The sequence below is a fragment of the Procambarus clarkii genome, chromosome 42, assembly GCF_040958095.1.
Source record: "Procambarus clarkii isolate CNS0578487 chromosome 42, FALCON_Pclarkii_2.0, whole genome shotgun sequence".
In the NCBI taxonomy this organism is placed as follows: Eukaryota; Metazoa; Arthropoda; class Malacostraca; order Decapoda; family Cambaridae; genus Procambarus; species Procambarus clarkii.
This window is the reverse complement of record NC_091191.1, coordinates 22,456,998-22,479,718: the sequence shown is the minus strand read 5'-3', so window position 1 is coordinate 22,479,718 and position 22,721 is coordinate 22,456,998. Positions and strand designations below refer to the sequence as shown.

General features: G+C 48.4%; 1 protein-coding gene across 1 annotated transcript in view; it reads right to left on the bottom strand.

Moving 5' to 3' along the window:
• LOC123770247 (uncharacterized) overlaps window positions 1-22,721 on the bottom strand; it is a 206,576-nt gene that overhangs the window by 142,119 nt on the left and 41,736 nt on the right. Inside the window, 1 exon segment of the mRNA XM_069339627.1 lies at window positions 12,230-12,615. Coding sequence (XP_069195728.1) covers window positions 12,230-12,615 — 386 coding nt within the window.

Genomic DNA, 22,721 nt, shown 5'->3' with positions numbered 1-22,721 from the left:
CAAGCGCCTTCAACAAGTGAGGCGGCACGCGCAACCCAAGCGCCTTCAACAAGTGAGGCTGCACGCGCAACCCAAGAGCCTTCAACAAGTGAGGCGGCACACGCAACCCAAGTGCCTTCAACCAGTGAGGCATCCTCAGCAGACAGTGAGAACTAACTTTGCCTAATGAACTGTACAGTAATTTTAAGTGTTAATTTTAGTGTTGTGTTACTATAAGTTACGTAAATTGTCAAGAATTTTTAACTTCAAGATGAGTCATCAATCAAGAAGACGAACAACAAAAAGGTAAGTTGAGGTTTCTAGTTGAATATTTAATAATTATATGTGGCATGTCTATTCAAATTATGTTATTTGTAGTATAAAAATAGTTGGAAATGGTTAGTTTTGGACTCGTAGGTGAAAAAGTACCATTATCCGAAAAACATGCTAATCCGGCTGGGGGTCCTTCCCATACAGTCCGGATGATCGAGTGGAGACAGTATCTGTTTCTCCAATCTCATTAACAAGATGGACCTTCGATAAATGGAGATGTATCCCCATTAACTGGAAAATGCAGCAATGGACACACTGTGAGATAGGATCACACACATTTGCTATGTTTTTCCCAGACTTCATTTCTTCCTTCTTCCCTTAAATTCCCTTGAATTCATAATCTTCACCAGTTTACCATCATCCATTCATTAAACGTGCTCAAACCATCTTGGAATGCTCTGCTGAATATTGCAATTTATGGAATACATACGTTATATCTCAATGACATTTTTATTGTGTAGATATTTCCTAACACCATGCATACTTCTCAGATTTCCCATTTGCACTGCTATAATTTTTTATTTTTCACATTTATACCACATCGCTATCTCATCTCAGTACTTAAAGGTTGACACAAGCACTCCTCATGTAGCCCTCTGGCTGGTCACTAACAAACTTTTCCTAACGTTTGTGCACCTCTTCTTCAGTCTAAACCAGTGCCATATATATCTATCATTTACACCCCTAACAAATATTACTATTATTAGAATGCCTTTTAGATTTGTCAAAATTTCTAATTCTTGTCAAAAAAATATGCAAATAACCACCGTTGAATGTAATGAAACACCATTTTCTGGGTGAGCCCTGGAGGCTCCCTCGAGCTTATCGGGCTAATGTATGTTATATTAGAACAGGACATTAGCTATGGAGTTCAGACCTACCAGGGACCATGAGCCAGAACCTGGTATCTTCAGAGAGGTTTATGGAGCAATGGCCTTGAAAAATCCCCCTGTGGTTGGGGTTTTTCCTTATCTGCCATCGACCGGTGTTAGGCACCCAGAAAGGTAGACATAACAAAACCAACCTCACATGGCAAGAAACTAACAACAAAAAACCGAACAGAGAAGTAAAACTCCCTACAATCCCAAGGAAACAAGCAAACATCACACTTTACTGCCGCGTTGCTCGTCCGCGCAGCCCTCTCTTCCCCTCCCTGAGAGGGGGAGGGAGGTCCCAAACCTCACCGCAGTAGCACTTCAGTTCGGAAGCTAAGCTTCAACCAACGCGAAAAACCCGTTGACCGGTGGGAAGGAGGGTAGTCAGGGAGCCTCCGGGGCTCACCCAGACAATGGTGTTTCATTACATTCAACGCTGGTTTTCTGAGGAGAGCCCCTACGGCTCCCTGGAGCTTCATAACCAAAGAGAAGGAAAAGGAAGGTCTGATCCGGGAGACGGCCGCCACAAACTTCACAACGCGAAGTCGAGACAACAGGCTGCAACCTGCAACTTAAAGCAACACAAGAATGCCCAGGAACAGATATGATCACAAAAGAACAGGCAGCCAGGAATCTGCACGACCTCCAAATCCACGCGGCCGAAATGAGCCCAAGACATGTTACCAAACATGCCAGCGAAAGCTGCAAACGTCCGAATGGCACAGGCACAAGGATAGACCGTAGGCTCACAAGACTTAACCCAGCGGTCGACCTGGGAGACCTGAGCCCTGGATCAGGGAACGAGGGGAAATCAGATCAACCCCAAACGCATCCCCCAGCAACGGCACGCAGGTAACAGCGAAGCGCCACAACCGGACAACACATGATGCACCCCAGGCCGAACCAACCAAACATCAAAAACCCCAAGGACCCTTTCGGAAAGCAGCCGTCTCGGCCTTCGCCAGAAAAGACGGTGAAGGCTGCAAACATATTAAACCTACCACCAGTAGGTTTACCTACCACTAGGGGCCTCTAAGCCTGGTGGATAGCGAGCAGGACTCGTAATTCTGTGGTGCGGGTTCGATTCCCCTACCAAAGAATTCCCACAGACAGAAACAAATGGGCAAAGTTTCATTCACCCTGAATGCCCCTGTTACCTAGCAGTAAATAGGTACTTGGGAGTTAGTCAGCTGTCACGGGCTGCTTCCTGGGGGTGGAGGCCTGGTTGAGGACCGGGCCGCGGGGACACTAAAGCCCCAAAATCATCTCAAGATAACCTCAAGATAACCAGCCAACGAAACGAGTCAGCGACGACTGGCCAATCCGCAAACAGAGGAATGAACTGAGACAGGCTGTCCGCCAGGACGTAGGACACACCCCGGACATGAACCTCATGGTTAGCCAAACCCCGAGAATCCAGCAAATGAGCCACTCTAAGGGACCAATCCAAAGGTCCAACACCTAAGAGAAACCCTGTAGTTCCGGCAAAGAACCACCAGAGAACAGTCCGAATGGAGCTGAATGGTAGAGCACCGAGTGACCCGAACTCTCCGAAGCGCAAACCAGACAGCCATGAACTCCCGAACCGTGCTATGAGCCCGACGGACGGACAGACCCCACCATCCCCGGCCGACCTGGTGAGCACTGGTCACAAAGCCACAGCCGAGAGATGACCCGTCCGTGAACACATCGAGCGAAGGCTCGGGGAGGTACCAAGCCACGGGCTCCCGAAAACCCCAAAGAGGAAGCTGGTGATGCAGCACCAACACAAGATCCCCGGAGGAATGAACCCAACGATTGCAAGAGAGGCGGAAGGGGAGTCTCCGAAGGAACCAAACAGGCGCCGAAGCCAAACCCGACCGGCAGAGCAGCATGTCGAAGTTCAGACTCCCGCACAACTGCTCGAGCAACCGACGAGCAACCCGGGACCCACTCATGAACAGCCGAAGGTGGGACCATAGCCGCAGCAACACTTCTGGAGGGAAAGACAAGGATCGGCCCAAGAGCCCTAAACAAGACCCAGCCAGGTCCGAACCCGGGACGGAAACAGATGGAACGGCCTCCAGATCACCAGGAAACCAAACCCGGCGATCTGGAAAGAACCACACTCCTGGCGAGCAGACAAGCGGACCGAATGGGGGCCCACACCAGCCAATCGTTGAGGTACGCCAGACACCGAATCCCAAGCAGACTCAGACAGGGCACCAAGACCCGGTAAAGATGCATAAATACACCAAGTGTCAATTACAAACTAGAGAAGGCAACAAAAGCGGCAAGCCTGAGGCCCCAGCACCAACTGTGCCAGTCCTGGAAAACTGGAGAGAAATGTGCCAAGAATTGACCTGGAGGTCCAGGGCCACCATCCAGGCACCCGGCTCCAACAGAAGCCGGACAGGAGACAACAGTCCTCCGATGAGGGCATAGAATCCAGACTGAAGTAGTCCAGAAGAACCACAGATTCGCCAGGCCCGTGTCTGCATAGAGCAGACAGGAACCCCAGAAGGATGGGGCGGATCGACCACGTCCAACGTAACCACTAAGATGATATGACGAAGCGCAGGGAAAGAGGCCCAGCCCGCCAGCCCTGAACCCCCAAAGGGGGAGAAGCCATCCGTCGCCGCCACCAGAGGCCGGAAGACAACCAAAAGCACCCACTAATTGCGGGACCATGCGAGAGTCAACAGAGCAAGCTGCTCCCCCAGTGCCCTGTCAACAGCGAAGGGAACAGAGCCCCTTCCGAAAAAAAAAGTATACATACACATATACAGTATACATATATATTATAGATATACACATATACATATATATTCATATACACATACATAGATAAATACACGCACACACAAGGTGTATTACACACGTATTACACATTACTATTATTACTATTATTACACATGTATTACACAAGCAACACATGGACAAAGGAAGAACTGGATGACAAACGAGAGGGCCTCATAATGGTCATGAGAGATATTATTGTACAAGCAGATAAAGATAAATCACGGCTGTTGATACTGGGGGACTTCAACTTTAGAGCAATAGACTGGGAGGCCTATGAAGCAAGAACGGAGGACTTTTGGACATGCAGATTTGTGAGCCTCATTCTGGAGACATTCTTGTATCAACACATAAAGCAAGCCACAAGAATGAGGGAAGGAGATATACCGTCAGTACTGGATCTAGTATTCACCAGGAAAGAAGAAGAGATTTTTGACATCCAGTACCTTCCTCCCTTGGGAAAGAGTGATCACGTCCTGTTAGACATTAAATGTGCTTTAAGATATCATCTAGAAGAAAATGGGGACATTGAAACAGTTGATAAACTTGATTTAAGGAGAGGCAACTATGGGGAACTTCGAAATTTTTTTAATGAGTGTAATTGGACAGAATTGTTGCTAGGCAGGGAAGTAAATGAAATGTATGCCAAATTTTTAAAACTATACGAGGAAGGCACACAAACATTCATACCAAAACAGAGATGCAGGGCCAGAAAACAGGATTGGTTCGACAGAAATTGTGAGAGGGCAAGAGACCAAAAGACACAAAAATGGAATCAGTATAGGAAGAGGCCAAACCCCCAAACATACCAGCGATACAAAGATGCGAGAAACAACTATACAGCAGTAAGGAGAGAGGCAGAAAGAAATTTTGAAAAAGGGATAGCAGATAAATGTAAAACAGAACCGGGCCTATTCTACAAATTCATAAACAACAAATTGCAGGTAAAGGATAATATCCAGAGGTTGAAAATGGGAAACAGATTCACGGAAAATGAAAAGGAAATGTGTGAAACATTAAATGAAAAGTTCCAAAGTGTGTTTGTACAAAATGAAATCTTCAGAGAACCAGACACAATAAGAATTCCAGAGAACAACAGAGCGGATAGAGGTGTCTAGAGATGAAGTGGAAAATATGCTAAAGGAGCTCGGGAGGAACAAAGCAGCTGGCCCAGATGGCGTTTCACCATGGGTTCTGAGAGAATGTGCATCTGAGCTCAGCATTCCACTTCACCTGATCTTTCAGGCATCCCTGTGTACAGGAATCGTAGCAGACGTGTGGAAACAGGCTAACATAGTTCCAATCTACAAAAGTGGCAGCAGGGAAGACCCCCTCAATTATAGACCTGTATCATTGACAAGTGTAATAGTGAAAGTATTGGAAAAACTAATCAAAACTAAATGGGTAGAACACCTAGAGAGAAATTATATAATATCAGACAGACAGTATGGTTTTCGATCTGGAAGATCCTGTGTATCGAATTTACTCAGTTTCTATGATCGAGCCACAGAGATATTACAGGAAAGAGATGGTTGGGTTGACTGCATCTATCTGGACCTAAAAAAGGCTTTCGACAGAGTTCCACATAAGAGGTTGTTCTGGAAACTGGAAAATATTGGAGGGGTGACAGGTAAGCTTCTAACATGGATGATAAATTTTCTGACTGATAGAAAAATGAGGGCAGTAATCAGAGGCAATGTATCAGAATGGAGAAATGTCACAAGTGGAGTACCACAGGGTTCAGTTCTTGCACCAGTGATGTTTATTGTCTACATAAACGATCTACCAGTTGGTATACAGAATTATATGAACATGTTTGCTGATGATGCTAAGATAATAGGAAGGATAAGAAATTTAGATGACTGTCATGCCCTTCAAGAAGACCTGGACAAAATAAGTATATGGAGCACCACTTGGCAAATGGAATTTAATGTAAATAAATGTCATGTTATGGAATGTGGAATAGGAGAACATAGACCCCACACAACCTATATATTATGTGAGAAATCTTTAAAGAATTCTGATAAAGAAAGAGATCTAGGAGTGGTTCTAGATAGAAAACTATCACCTGAGGACCACATAAAGAATATTGTGCAAGGAGCCTATGCTATGCTTTCTAACTTCAGAATTGCATTTAAATACATGGATGGCGATATACTAAAGAAATTGTTCATGACTTTTGTTAGGCCAAAGCTAGAATATGCAGCTGTTGTGTGGTGCCCATATCTTAAGAAGCACATCAACAAACTGGAAAAGGTGCAAAGACATGCTACTAAGTGGCTCCCAGAACTGAAGGGCAAGAGCTACGAGGAGAGGTTAGAAGCATTAAATATGCCAAAACTAGAAGACAGAAGAAAAAGAGGTGATATGATTACTACGTACAAAATAGTAACAGGAATTGATAATATCGACAGGGAAGACTTCCTGAGACCTGGAACTTCAAGAACAAGAGGTCATAGATTTAAACTAGCTAAACACAGATGCCGAAGAAATATAAGAAAATTCACCTTTGTAAATAGAGTGGTAGACGGTTGGAACAAGTTAAGTGAGAAGGTGGTGGAGGCCAAGACCGTCAGTAGTTTCAAAGCGTTATATGACAAAGAGTGCTGGGAAGACGGGACACCACGAGCGTAGCTCTCATCCTGTAACTACACTTAGGTAATTACACTTAGGTAATTACACACACACACACACGTGAAAAGAAAATTACAAGCCGCCGACCAGTGGGCAGAAAGCACCATGCCAGCCAGGCGAAGAAGGCACAAAACTGCATCAAAAGGCCCACCTCAACAACAAAACCCCAAAGTCCCAGCACGACCACAATACATGCCAAGACCCAAAAAGATCAGTCTGCAAGCCAGGAAGACCCCGGAACCCCAGAAGGCAAAACCGAGTCACACACGAGGAAACAAAGCCCCCTGAACCCCCAAAGAGAGCCCAAGAGGAAGAAACCTCTGGAACGAAACCAAAGAACCCAAAGGAAACCGGAATCGAACCAGGGGAAGCCCAAACCACCACATTTGCCGGAGGAGATACACCACAGAAAGGCAAAGCACAGCCCCCAGATAGAACCCCCAGGGAAAAGGTCAAAACACATAGAAAACCGAGAGACAAGGTGTGGGAGCAAGCATAACAGACAGGGACACTGAGCCCAAACCCTAGAGCCCAGACCCAAAACAGACAAAACGGAAAACCCGGTGTAAAATCAACACTCAAACATTCCCAGAGGAACAGAAAACGGACAGAAAACACCAGAAAAGCAAAGAAATGACAACAGGAGAATAAAACCCCTGAAAAAGGTGACAAAACTCACCCAAGACGCTCGCTCGCACACCCAGGCGCATGTAAACAAACCGCAATGCCGCCCTGGTGGCCACGCCGGGAAATCGGCAGAAGAAAATGGCCACCAGAACAGAGGGCTGTGACCGACGCAAAAGATACAAAAACACACCAGCAAAAGTGGGAAGCAAGCAGACTGGATGGGCAAAAAACTCTGCGAGAAGCAGAAAATCCAGGCAGGGGCAAACCGCCCCAGAACTGCTAGCAGGCATTCCCCACAGCCCTGGGAATCCGTAACAGAGGCCCCAGGGCAGAGCCGTCCTCCAAGCCCTCCGCCCTTAAAGAAAAGTTAGAGTCCATGGGAAAGGATGCAAGAAAGGGCCACTAGTAAGACCCAGAAGCCTTGGTAGGAGGAACAGGCTCGAAAACCTCCATCCCCAACCCGAACGGGGCAGCCCCCGAAACCGCCCGAGTCTCGGTCCCAACTAAACCCGCCCCAACCCCGAAACCCACAGACAGTCCGGAGCTGGGAACAGGGAGGGAAAGGGGTGAACAGCACCTAATCAAAACGGGGCGGCCCCGGGGCATCTGAGTGGGAAACCAACCTAGCATGTTGCAGCAACCTAACCTAGCTTGCAACACAGATGCCACCTGTACTCTGAACAGTAATAACATCAGGAGGGTACTAGAGAACAAGCAGAGAATATTTCTTGCAAGACTCCGGGTCAAGATGTCAGTGACCCAACAGGCAACATGACGGAGGTAAAAGTGGTGACTGTCACCCGGAGACAAGGGCACAGCAACCAACGATCCCATACAAGACGAGTTGGAACCCGGAAGACACATTCGATGGTCCACCGAGCCCCTGACAGGAGTTTCCAGGGCCCGTAGGGTAACAACTACGGGAAGCCTGGGCCAGGTGTTGCTAACCGGTTAAGAAACCCAAAAATAACAAGGGGGTAAAGAACAACACTGAAAACCCCTGCGACGTGTACAATCACGGGGGCCTAGCAGAGGGCCACCAAACACTACCAGTGGAACTATAGCCACAATAGACAGACCCACACCAGGCAAATGAAAATGAAAACAAAAGAAAAACCCCGCAAAGGTACACCGTCTCCAGAGGCAACTGGAACCGGTCGTCGCTTAGGTGGCAGGTCGCACAACACGTCGATGCCCTAACCAGCACAATACCAGTCCCTACCTAGGGCCAAACAAGGGCCCCAAGCCCCAGCTGGCCCCAAGGGCGAGGCAAATGCCGAGTAGCAACAACCTCTACGGGAATGGTTCCCGAATGCCCCAGGGAAAATAACCCTGTCACGCAGGGGCAGTACTCACAGGGCGCTTAGGGAAGGAAGCCCCTAACCACATTCAGCTCTGGTAGTGATGAGGAACACCTGGCCACTGCACAACACAAGGCAAACACCGCCTAGGAAACAGAGGCCAGAGAAGCGTCTATCCCGGTTGACATTAGCTTACGAACTGATGCTAGGCAGCCGGCGCAGTGAAGTCCGGGGCTCCCCCCTCCCCCTCTTGGGGCAGAGAGGGCTGCGCGGACGATCGGCGTGGCAGTAAAGTGTGATGTTTGCTTGTTTGCTTGTCTCCATGGGATTGTAAGGAGTTTCTACCTCTCTGCTCGGTTTTTTGTTTTAGTTTTTTACTATTTTTTTCTATGTTTTTTACTTATTTTTGTTTTGTTATGCCTACCTTTCTGGGTGCCTAACCCCGGTCGATGGTAGATAAGGAAAACCCCAACCACAAGGGGGTTTCAAAGGGCCATTGCCCCCCTAAAACCTCTCTGAAGGGGCTAGGTTCTGGCGCTGGTCCCTGGTAGGTCTGAACTCCTTAACTAATGTCCTGGTCTAATATAACATACATTAGCCTAATAAGCTCCAGGGAGCCGTAGGGGCTCCCCATAGAAAATGAATTTTATACAAATATTTTTGTATTGGAAGCGAGTCCTGTCCTCAGTAGGACTCAAAGAGAAAAAAAGTGGACGCGAGCAGTGTTCCGAGCGGGCGATAGTGTTAATCTTATAACTGGTTATCAGAGTTCAGCCTAATCATGCATATTTACCACTAAATTCTAACAGCACACATTAAATATATAATATTTTCTATATTGAAAAATGATTAGTAGTATAGAAGACGACCAATGAGTCCTATAAAGGACCAGAGGTAAGCTTCAATGGAAGTCGACAGACGTTCCCATAAATTTTTGATGTATCGAAGATCTTCTCGAACCTTCAAGATCCTTGATATTCAAGCACAAAATCATGTAGGCCCATATTGGCCCATTGGCATCCATGACCAATGGTCATGCAGGATCCCGATACGAATTGAACATGATTGCAACATAATGTAGAAAAATACATGTCCTACATAAGAATGGTGAGAAAGTAGTTACAATTACCCACAGGAAGGATGGAATCGACGGACCTGAATGGACACGGAACCGAACCGGGGAGGGGCCAACGCCCAAACTAACTCGTACGCAGAGGGGGGAGGGGGGAAAGGAAAAACCCCACTCCTAGTAACAGTAAGTCCCGCTCTGAGGGTTGGAAAACCTAGGCAGGGTTCAACAGTGCCCAAGGACCCCAAGTCAGCTCTTCCCCAACCCAGGGAACCTGCACATCAGGCCCCGGGGACGAGTCATTCTCCAAAGCCCCAGCCTCACAAGAAAAAGCCGAGGTGGCCGGAAAAGCAGGAAGAAAGAGGGACCCACGGGTCAGACCCCGGAGCCACAGCTGGAGGAATCGACTCAAATGCATCCGTCGCCACCCCGGAAGGGGAAACCCCCGAAACTGCCCGAGTTTCAGAAACCTCAAAAACCCGCCCCGACCCAGCTGGGCGCCTGACAGCTGGGTAGACAGCGCTTTGAATTCGTAGTCCTGAGGTTCTGGGTTTGATCTCCGGTGGAAGCGGAGACAAATGGGCAAAATGTTTCTTTCACCCTGATGCCCCTGTTACCTAGCAGTAAATAGGTACCTGGGAGTTAGACAGCTGATACGGGCTGCTTCCAGGGGGTGGAGGCCTGGTCGAGGACAGGGCCGCGGAGATGCTAAAGCCCCGAAATCATCTCAAGATAACCTCAAGATAACCCCGAAGCCCTCAGACACTTAGGAGCCAGAAGCAGGGGGGAGAGGGACAGAATGAATCACAGCAGGGGAAGAACGAGGGGGTGTGGACTGAACCAAGGCTGAAGCAACCAACACTCTCAAGTTCGGGTCCCTATAAGCAAAGCGGGGCAGCCTCGGGGCATCCGGGAAAGCAACCGACCTAGCACGTTGCAGCAACCTATACCTAGCATGCAATGCCCGAGCCGCCTGCACCCAAATAATGCCATCAATTTATTGGGTGAATTGAGTCACAAACAAGCAACAATGCTTGCAGGACTCCAGGTTGAAGGTGTCACTAATCCAACAGGCAGCATAATGGAGGCAAAAACAATGAGCGCCGCCCTAAGACAAGGAAACAGAGCAGCCCTCAAACTCGCACAAGGTGAGAGGGGATCCAGAGGGTTGCATCCATTAAATCCCATGCGCAGTACCTCGTGCCCCTACCAGTGCAAAAATTACCACTTATCCCAGGGTAAACAAGGGAGGAAACCCCAACACACTTGGGGCAGTCAATCAACGAGCAGCAAAAGACCAACAGAGGTAGACCCCAAGGTGACTTGCGGAAGATAACCCCAAGCCCCAAGGGCAGTTACAGTAAGGGAACCCTAAGAATATGCAGCCCGAGTACCTGAGAATAATACTCCCAGCTCGCACACCACAGTAAGAGCAGTACTATACAAAAAGCACAGCAGAACACAGAGATAATCTGGAGCTGGAGCCACACGACCATGCCACAATCACATCAGCCGAAGAACTGCCCTTCGCCGGCGCAGGGGTCTGGGGATCCCCCATTCCCCTTCCCAAGGAGAGGGAAAGCTGCGCAAACATGCGGCGTGGCTCGTGTGACGTCTTGCTCGTTTGCTCGTTTTCATTTGAGGAATTCTGTCCACTCGTTTGTTTATTTGAGTCGTTTTAACCAGAATAGGGTTTTGTTCTGAAGTGCTTACCTTTCTAGGTGCCTGGCCTGGTCGATGGCAGACAATGAATGCTCCAAATCCCATGTGAATTTCTATAGGCCATTGCTCCTCATGCCTCTCTGAGGGGGCCAGGTTCTGGCTCATGGTCCCGGGTAGGCCTATGAACTCCATTCACAGTGACTGAGTCTAATGATATACAAATCAGCCTGGATAGCGTCAGGGAGCCAAAAGGGCTCCCCCCAGAAAACAGAAGGAAATGCTAATAAAATATGTGAGCACTACCGTGTGCTACTTTGTAGCAAGCTCCCTACTACGCTGGAAATTCCCTACGACGCTGGGAATTCAACAAGTCGTGCAGCATCCGCTGGCAACGAATGCTCTACAAGCCATGCTGCACCCTGCCGATGCTGAATTCCCATCAACAAGTCGTGCAGCATCCGCCAGCAATAAATGCTTTAGAAGCCATGCTGCACCCACCGATGCCGAATTCCCATCAACAAGTCGTGTAGCATCTGCCAGTAATGAATGCCCTACATTCCATGCTGCACCTGGTGATGATAAATTCCCATCAACAAGCCGTGCAGCATCCGCCGGCAATGAATGCTCTACAAGCCATGCTGCATCCGGCGATGCTGAATTCCCATGGGAATTAGACTCTAATTAGAATTAGACTCAAGGTAGACTCACCTCCCTAGGCTACCTGGGGTTCATAACAGTACACTCATATATTTGTGTCACTAATATCAGTTAAATATGACTTGTATATTCTATGAACAATAAAGCCTACTATTTTTGTTGTTGTTACACTATTTATGCACATTATACATAATTATCTACATTTTTATGTGCCATAATGAACCATTATGTCCGGTGAGTTCAAACAGCATTGCACCACCACACACACATATCAATTTAATAGGAGCAATTTACCTTAAAAAACAAGATCTCACCTCGACTAAATCGTTAGAGCATGCCAGCTTTTTTCTCCATCTGTTAATGCTTGTACAAAAATCCTCTTTCTTTTGTTCTTCCACAGATTCATTTTTAAGTAATTTATATTCTAGATCTTCTGCTCTACTTTCTTCAGCTTCACTTTCCATCTTCATAACATGCTTGAGAGTAACAATTTTATTACTGCCTTCATTATTACAGCTACTGGATGGTGACAATTTGTCATTGCTTGTATAGACCACTGGTTTTACTCTTGTAATGTGAACTGCTTCCTTGGATTTACAGTATTTTGAGATATCCTTATTTAATTCACTCTCACAAGATGTATGTGCAGTCTCTTCATGTGCGAGTACACTCATCTCAATGTTTTCCAAGGAACCTGCCTCTGAAAATATAAACAAATTACACGGTTGTAAACTATTTAACCATGATTTACAAAAAAGTGTTGAATGTAATGAAAAGCTATTTTCTGGGTGAGACCCGGAGGCTCCCCGGAGGTATCCTGGCTGATATGAATGTATTAGACCCTGGCATCAGTTAAGTGCATGGAGTTCTAGGCCTACTGGGGACTACGAGCCAGAACCTGGCCCCCCTCAGAGAGGCACGAGGAGCAATGATTTATAGAAACCCCGTGCAGTTGGAAGCATTCTGTGTATGCCATCGACAAAGGTCAGGCACCCAGAAAGGTAGGCGTTCCAAAACAAACCCCTATTCTGGTGAAAATATTGCTACTAAAAGCCGAACTAGTGGACATAATGCCCCCAAATGAAAACAAGCAAACGAGCATGACGTCACCATGCCGCTGTCTGAACAAACCCCCCCCCATCCCCGAGAGGTGGAAGAGGGAGCCCCAGACTCTCACACCAGCTATCCACGTCGCAGTTCTGAGATTGGATGTCAATCTTGAGGTTATCTTGAGGTGATTTCGGGGCTTTTAGTGTCCCCGTGGCCCGGTCCTCGACCAGGCCTCCACCCCCAGGAAGCAGCCCGTGACAGCTGACTAACACCCAGGTACCTATTTTACTGCTAGGTAACAGGGGCATAGGGTGAAAGAAACTCTGCCCATTGTTTCTCGCCGGCGCCTGGGATCGAACCCAGGACCACAGGATCACAAGTCCCGCGTGCTGTCCGCTCGGCCGACCAGCTCCCTAAAACCACGAAAAAGAAAACCACCGACTGGAGAGAGGGAGGGTTGCCGGGGAGCCTCAGGGTCTCACCCAGAAAATGGCATTTCATTACATTCAATGCTGGTTTTCCGGGGGCAGTCCTGTTGGTTCCCTGGAGCTATGTACCCAAAGACAAAAACAAGAGCGACTTACCCGGCCAGTCCGAGGACAGCGCGAGAAGGGAAAAGAAACGCAAGACCGAAGCCAACAGGTCACAGGCACCACTTAAGTCCTCAACGACCAAGGCAAGATGACTCCAGAACCTCATAACAAACCCAGTAGGGACAAGAAGTTCCATACATGAAAGAAGATGAATCCATTATGACAGCATAATCCGGGTCACGCAGGAGGTAAGCCACAAAGGCCTCCCACACCACATGTGACGGGATGCGAGAGGCCAAAAACCTCCGGAAAGACAGGACCGAAGAACCCATGGGATCACGGAACCGAACCCAGGGAGGGGTAGACACCAAATCCATCTTGTATGAGGATGGGAAAAAGAGAACCCCGTGCCTTCTAACACCAAGCCCCGCTCAGAAGGTACAAAAACCAAAGTGGGGTCTAATGGGGCCCAAGGCCACCAAGTCAACCCCTTCCCCACCCTGGGAATCCCACCACAAGGACCCAGGGCTGAGCCATCCTCGAGACCCCCAGTCTCAAAAAAACGGCAGGAGCCGAAAAAGCAGGAACGAAGGTGGCCGACTGGTCAGACTTGGAAGCTCTGGCTGGAGGACCTGGCTCAAATGCCTCCACCACCACCCCAGAAGGGGAATCCCCCGAAACTGCCTGAGTCTCAAAGGTAACGAAACCCTACCCCGACTTCGAAGTCCTCAGACGATTCGAAGCCAGAAGCAAGGGCGAAGGACCAAGATGAACAACAGAAGGTGAAGGACTAGGGGGTGCAGACGGAATTTCAGGTGTTAGTCTGTACAGCAATTTGGGTTGGGTCTTAGCCTTGCTTGCTATGTCTTTTTCATATTGCCCTTCTGCCTGTCTTCTCACCGTGACATATTCATTCCTGGCTCTTTGGTAACCTTCTCTGTTCTCATGTATCCTGTTATTTCTATAGTTTTTCCATGCTCTTTTACTATATAGCTAGCTTACATCTCTGATTAAACCATGGGTTTATCATCTGCATTACATTTTTTACCTTTTGGGCCAGGATAAACTTTTCTGCTGCCTTTTTGCACTTCTGTGTGATGTATTCCATCATGTTTTGGGCTGTCTTTTCCCTTAGCTCTGATTCCCATTTTATATCCGTTAGGAATTTTCTTATCTCCTCGTAATTTCCTTTACGAAATGCTAGCCTTTTGCTTTCAGTTCCCTTTCTCAAGTACTTTAGCTCTTCTTCAACCAGATACTCAAATGTCAGTACACTGTGATCGCTCATTCCTACTGGGACCTCGTAGTCAATTTCCCTTATGTCGGAGTCAGTCAGAGTGAAGACTAGGTCGAGTCTCGCTGGTTCATCGTTTCCCCTCATCCTAGTGGGTTCCCTGACATGTTGGCTTATAAATTTTCTTGTTGCCACCTCCACTAGTTTGGCTCTCCATGTATCCTCTTCTCCGTGCGGTTCCTTGTTCTCCCAGTGCACCTTCCATGATTAAAGTCCTCCATGATGAGCAAATGGGATCGATTTCTACAGGCAGCAGAGGCTGCCCTCTCAATTACGTTATTAACTGCCATGTTGTTTCTGTCATACTCTTGCCTGGGTCTTCTGTCATTTCGTGGAGGGTTATATATCACTGCTACTACTACTCTAGGTCCTCCCTAGTAATAGGCACCAGTCATGGTGGGTGTTATGCAGTCTCTAAACCTTTCTCAATCTGGGATAACCATCTCCTTGAAACTCCCTTCCTTTCTCATGAGTAAGGCCACTCTGCCTCCTCCCCTACCCCTCCCTCTCTTTCCTTAATACAGTGTAATCTTGGGGGAACACCGCATTTGTTATGATTCCTGAGAGTTTTGTTTCTGTGATTACAATTACATCAGAGTTTACATCCTGTGCTCTTTCCCTAAGTTCACTCGCCTTGCTTGTAATCCCATCTATGTTCGTGTACATCACCTTGAAGCTGACTCTTTTCTGTCCATCCACAGTTTCTGTTGATTCCACTGGAGTAGGTAAACATGGAGGGTCTGGAATGGGGAGGGGGAAGGGGGGGGCCTGGGTAGTGAGGGGGGCTGGGAGGATCTGGTTTGGAGAGGGTAGGGGCTAAGTGAGGGCTTGGGGGGATGGGGAGAAGAGGGGGGGGAAGGGGGAGGGAGGGCTTGGGGGGGTGGGGGAGAAAGAAGGGCTTGGGGGGGGGAGAAAGGAGGGCTTGGGGGAGAGGGGGGAAAGAGGGCTTGGGGGTGGGAGAGAAGGGAGGGCTTGGGGGGGGTGGGGGAGGAGGGAGGGGATAGGGGGTGAGGGAGAAGGGAGGGCTTAGGGGGGTGGGGGAGGAGGGAGGGGATAGGGGGGTGAGGGAGAAGGGAGGGCTTAGGGGGGTGGGGTGGAGGGAGGGGATAGGGGGCGAGGGAGAAGGGAGGGCTTAGGGTGGTGGAGAAGTGTAGGGGCTGGGGCAGGTAGGGCTTCTATTGGGTGGGAAATGGGTGCGATCCTCCTCACCCATTTGGGGGAGAAAGGATGGCTTGGGGGAGAGGGGGAGGAAAGAGGGCTTGGGGGGTGGGGGGGAGAGGGAGGGCTTGGGGGGTGGGGGAGAGGGAGGGCTTAGGGGGGTGGAGAGGGAGGGAGGGCTTAGGGGGGTGGGCGAGAATGGAGGGCTTAGGGGGGTAGGGGAGGAGGGAGGGGATAGGGGGGTGAGGGAGAAGGGAGGGCTTCACATAATCACATATTTCTCACATAATATATAGGTTGCGTGGGGTCTATGTTCTCCTATTCCACATTCCATAACATGGCATTTATTAACATTAAATTCCATTTGCCAAGTGGTGCTCCATATACTTATTTTGTCCAGGTCATCTTGAAGGGTATGACAATCATCTAAGTTTCTTATCCTTCCTATTATCTTAGCATCATCAGCAAACATGTTCATATAATTCTGTATACCAACTGGTAGATCATTTATGTAGACAATAAACATCACTGGTGCAAGAACTGAACCCTGTGGTACTCCACTTGTGACATTTCTCCAGTCCGATACATTGCCTCTGATCACTGCCCTTATTTTTCTATCAGTCAGAAAATTTTTCATCCATGTTAGAAGCTTACCTGTCACACCTCCAATATTTTTCAATTTCCAGAACAACCTCTTATGTGGAACTCTGTCGAAAGCCTTTTTTAGGTTCAGATTGATGCAGTCAACCCAACCATCTCTTTCCTGTAAAATCTCTGTGGCTTGATCACAGAAACTGAGTAAATTCGATACACAGGATCTTCCAGATCGAAAACCATACAGTCTGTCTGATATTATATCATTTCTCTCCAGGTGTTCTGCCCATTTAGTTTTGATTAGTTTTTCCAATACTTTCACTATTACACTAGTCAATGATACAGGTCTATAATTGAGGGGGTCTTCCCTGCTGCCCCTTTTGTAGATTGGAACTATGTTAGCCTGTTTCCACACGTCTGCTAAGACTCCTGTACACAAGGATGCCTGAAAGATCAGGTAAAGTGGAATGCTTAGCTCAGATGCACATTCTCTCAGAACCCATGGTGAAACACCATCTGGGCCAACTGCTTTATTCTTACTGAGCTCCTTTAGCATTTTTTCCACTTCATCTCTAGACACCTCTATATGCTCTATGTTGTTCTGTGGAATTCTTATTGTGTCTGGTCCTCTGAAGATCTCATTTTGTACAAACACACTTTGGAACTTTTCGTTTAATGTTTTGTAACGGTTCTATTGTTACGTAAAGTATGGTGACAAATAAACACAGACACTAAGATACTATATATATATATTTGGTCGAATATACAGAAGTACACAGGTGATACGTTGGTGTGAGTTTGAGCGCACTGAGCGTTGGTACAGTATCTGGCAAGTGTCTGCTCTAGACCACACTTGAAAGTAGACTCTGGTTAATGTTTGCTATCCTGCTGCTTATATGCCCGGGCAATGCCTCACCTCATTCATCTCCAAAGGTTGACAGGAATATTAACAAAGCATTTGGAGCGAGTATATTATTGGGATAATCTACTCGCTACAGAACTCCCCCTCCCAGGGGATGAAAGGAAAAATACTTGATCAAGGAACTTAGCTGGTCGGCGAATTGTACGCCCTGCTCGCGTTACATAACCATCAAAGTTAACTTCCTCCTCTTCGCTGATGTCATCTAACTGGGGTCGTAGGGTGGGAGGTCGCACAGGATCGTCCGTCGTCGCAGGATCAGGTTGTGGTGCGGCTGGTAACTGGGGTTGTAGGGTGAGAGGTCGTACAGGATCGTCCGTTGTCGTAGGTGGCGGTGCTGCTGGTAACTGTGGTCGAAAAGTGAACTGCGTAGTCGGCGGATGTGTCTCTGGAGGGATGTCTGGGGCAGCGTCACAGTGTGCTGGTTTAAGGCGATCGATGGAGATGTTTACCCGCTGTCCTCGGCGTTCAATGGTGAAGAACTTCGGTGTTCGAGAAACCACTTTAAATGGTCCTTCGTAAGGTGACTGTAGAGGGCGTCGAACAGCGTCGACTCTTACAAACACGTGTTCAGTTGTGTGGAGCTCATGAGGCACATATGTAGCACGAGTTGTCGGTTGGCGTGGTGGTGTAGGCCGAATGTTTGTCATGGCCGCCCGTAATTTCTGGACAAAAGTGGGGTCTGGGGGTGTGATAAGTGGCGTTGGGGTTAAGAATTCGCCCGGAAGCCGCAGGCTAGATCCGTATACTAAGTCTGCTGCCGAGAATCCACTGCCCTCCTTCGTGGCCGAACGGATGCCAAGCAAGACTAATGGAAGGTTGTCGATCCAATCATCAGGGCGTGCTTGAGCTCTTAGGGCAGCTTTTAGTTGTCTATGAAAGCGTTCTACCATTCCGTTCGACTCAGGGTGGTATGCTGTGGTTCGGTTATGTGTGGTGCCGAGGAATTCCATAAGTTCCTTCCATAGATATGATTCGAACTGTCGTCCTTGGTCGGTGATGATGACAGAGGGGCTGCCAAAACGGGCGACCCATCCAGAGAGGAAAGCCTGGACCACTGACTCAGCTGAGATGTTGATTAATGGGATTGCTTCCGGCCATCTGGAGAATCGATCGATGCAGGTGAGTAGATAAGAATATCCTCTTGCCGACGGTAATGGTCCAACGATGTCTACATGCACCACCTCGAAACGGTCAGAAGGTAACGGAAACTGTTGAAGAGGGCTCTTTGTGTGACGATGTGTTTTCGCTCGCTGGCACTGGAGACATGAGCGAGTCCATCGTCGAACATCGACATTGATTCCTGGCCATACAACACGCTCCGTTAGTAGTTTCTGGGAAGCGCGTACTCCTGGGTGTGCTAGGGAGTGAAATACTGAGAACGTTTTCCAGCGAAACTGGGCAGGAATGTAGGGCCTAAGTGCTCCCGTCCGTGAGGTGTCACAGATTATACTTCCGCCACCTTCCATGGGAATCTCGATGAACCGGAGAGCTGTGTCAGATGTTCGTAATCGCTGCAGATCAGGGTCTTCCCGTTGGGCCTTACTGATTACACAATAGTCCACCTGAGCTGGGTTTGTCACGACGTGGTTTATGGTGGGTCGAGACAGTGCATCGGCTATGACATTATTAGTTCCTTTGACATGACAGATATCCGAGGTAAATTGGGAAATAAATCCCAGGTGGTTGGCTACTCGAGGAGAGTGAGCATCACCCTTGGCCGCCAGCGCATAAGTGAGAGGTTTGTGGTCTGTGAGGATGTGGAAGTTCCGCCCCTCGAGAAAGTGCCGGAAATGTTGTATGGCTGAGTAGATGGCGAGCAGTTCCCTATCAAAAGTGCTGTACTTCTCTTCAGTGGGTGACAGGCACGCTGAAAAGAATGCAATTGGGCGCCATTCTCCTTCAATGAGCTGTTGTAGTACAGCACCAATTGCTGTGTTTGAAGCGTCGGTAGAGAGATTGGTGGGAGCGTCAGACACTGGGTGTGCGAGTAAGGTGAATTCCGCCAGCTTGTTTTTTATGTCGGTGAATGCTGTCTCTGCCTGGGGAGTCCACTCCAACGGAAGACGGGACGTGAGTTTCCGACCATGTAAGAGGTCGTATAAGTGTCGCAAGATGTCCGAACAATGTGGGATGAATCGATGATAAAAATTCACCACACCAAGAAATTCTTGCAACTTCTTTGGAGTAGATGGGCGCGGGAATTCCTTGATTGCCTCGATTTTCTTCTCTAGTGGTTGGACCCCTGCTGCTGACACACGGTGTCCCAAGAAATCCAGCTCTGGAACATGGAAAATACACTTCTCGGAGTTGAGCTGCAAGCCGAAGTTGCGCAGACGGGTGAGAAGGAGTCGGAGGTGTAGCAGATGTTCTGTTGGTGATGTACTGGCCACCAGCAGATCGTCAATGTAGGCGTAGCAAAAAGGAAGGTCCTTAACTACTTGGTCGATGAAGCGTTGGAATGTCTGGGCTGCATTCCGTAGACCAAAAGGCATCCGGACGAATTCAAACAGTCCAAAAGGTGTTGTGATCGCTGTTTTCGGAATGTCTGCCGGTTCCACAGGGATCTGGTGAAATGCCCGCACAAGGTCAATTCTCGAAAAAATGGTTGCGTTGCTCAATCCCTGTGAGAAATCCTGGATGTGTGGTATTGGGTAGCGATCCGGCAGAGTATGAACATTGAGAGCCCTGTAGTCTCCGCAAGGGCGCCATTCCCCTGGGGCTGTTTTCGGGACCATATGGAGAGGTGAAGCCCATGGACTGTTCGAAGGGCGGATTATTCCCGCCTCCTGTAGCTTATTGAATTCAGCACGTGCTACCGCCAGTCGTTCCGGTGCCAGGCGGCGTGGTCTGGCAAAGGTAGGTGCTCCCGTTGTAGTAATGTGATGCGTAATCGTATGTTGCACCTCTGGTCGAGGGCTGGCGGGTTGGGTCACATCTTTGAATTCATCCAGGAGTGCTTGAAGTTCCATAGATGCGACTGGGGTGACGATGTTAACTTGTGGTGAGGTACTAGGAGAGGCTCGAAGTACTGCACCTGCGGGATCCACCATAAGTCGATGGTGTTGCAGGAAATCCCATCCAAGAATGGGTTGTTCCACATCCGCTATGAGGAAAGTCCACGTAAAGCGACCCAGAGAGGCGAACTCGAGAACCAGGGCGCGGGTCCCATATGTACGGACGGACGTACCATTGGCGGCTCGTAAGTCCAAACCAGGAGTACGGGTTGGTTTGACCAGTGGGGGAGGCAACACACTAGCTGCTGCACCTGTGTCAACGAGGAAACGGCGTTTGGTTATGACGTCAGATATGTAGAGCAGTGTAGTGTTTGAAATGGCGGGGTCACTGGCCGTTAACAGTCCCCGCCGAAGTAGTTTCCCGACCAGGAACAAGGAGCCCTACAGTTGCGGGCTTGGTGTCCGAACTTCTGGTGGTAAGAACAAAGTTCTCCACGACGTTCTCGCTGTCGCTTAGAGACTGATACTGGATTCGCATGGTACGTCTTCCCTGGGTGGAAAAAACGCCGGTTCTGGAGGACGTCGAGTTGTTGGGTGTCTGTAGTCTGCTGTGTATCACTGAGGTGGGACAGCGTAGCGTTATCAGACGTCGTATGAAGCCGGTCTGCCAGTGTAGCCAGCTGGGCTAATGGGGTGTCGTCAGCCATACTGAATAGGGCCGGTTGAATGTGTTTTGGACAGAGTTGTATCCACAGTGATCTCACAATCTCGCTGGGGGCTGGACCAGTTGCAGTATGCATCCCATACTGAATATGCCGCAGAAGCTGGGCTGGTGTTTTGTCTACTAACCTTTTGTCAGTGAGGAGTTGGTCCCTTTGTTGAATGCGGCGTTTCATTGCTGCCTGTAGAAGAGCGGCTTTCAATGCAGTGTACGTCCTGGTGTCCGGTGATGGCGCGGTGATGACAGCGGAGGCAGTGTGCATAGCCTCCGAGGTAAGTGTTGGCAGGGTACAGGCATATCGGGCTTTCTCAGTCGAAATTTCGTGAAGGTCGAAAATAGCCTCCATCTGCATGAACCAAAATTCTGGCTCATCTGCGTTGTATGCTGGAAACCTGGTAGATAAATCCATGGCGAAGATCTAGTTTGTGACTAGGTGTTCTTTGTCACTCACTGGGTCACCAATGTAACGGTTCTATTGTTACGTAAAGTATGGTGACAAATAAACACAGACACTAAGATACTATATATATATTTGGTCGAATATACAGAAGTACACAGGTGATACGTTGGTGTGAGTTTGAGCGCACTGAGCGTTGGTACAGTATCTGGCAAGTGTCTGCTCTAGACCACACTTGAAAGTAGACTCTGGTTAATGTTTGCTATCCTGCTGCTTATATGCCCGGGCAACGCCTCACCTCATTCATCTCCAAAGGTTGACAGGAATATTAACAAAGCATTTGGAGCGAGTATATTATTGGGATAATCTACTCGCTACAGTTTCACACATTTCCTTTTCATTTTCCGTGTATCTGTCCCCCATTTTTAATCTCTAAATATTATCCTTTACCTGCAGCTTACTTTTAATGAATTTATAGAAAAGGCCAAAAGGCCTGGATCTGATTTACATTTGTCTGCTATACCGTTCCCAAAGTTCCTCTCTGCCTCTTTCCTTACTGACGTGTAGTTGTTTCTTGCATCTTTGTATCGCTGGTATGTTTGGAGTGTGTGAGTGTAATTACCTAAGTGTAGTTACAGGATGAGAGCTACGCTCGTGGTGTCCCGTCTTTCCAGCACTCTTTGAAACTACTGACGGTCTTGGCCGTCATTCCGAGTAGAGGTTGACACATACAGGGCCTACGTGACACAGGCGCACACACACGTATGCGTGTGCCCGCATGCGTGTGTGCGCGCGCGTTCGTGCATGGGTGTGCATGCATGTGTGTGCGCCTGTGTCACGTGGGCCCCATATGTGTCAACATCTACCCGGAATGAGCCACCTTGAGATTTTAAATATATATAGTATACTGACAAGAATTTGATAATATTTTTACCTCATTCTGTACAGCAGAATTGGCAAGACAAGAAGCAGTACCCACCAGCTAGAGCCGTTCCGCTCACACAACTAGGTGGATAAGAAAGATGTCCGGATGACGAGGTAATCTGTCGTCGCCTCCCATGCAGTTCTTCACTTAATGCCAGTAGATTGATGAAGTCGTTTCTTCTCTAACACAAGCTCTGGAGTCAGTCACTGTATTGTTATGTCTGTTGTGTTACAGTTCACTAATTAACTGTACCACTTT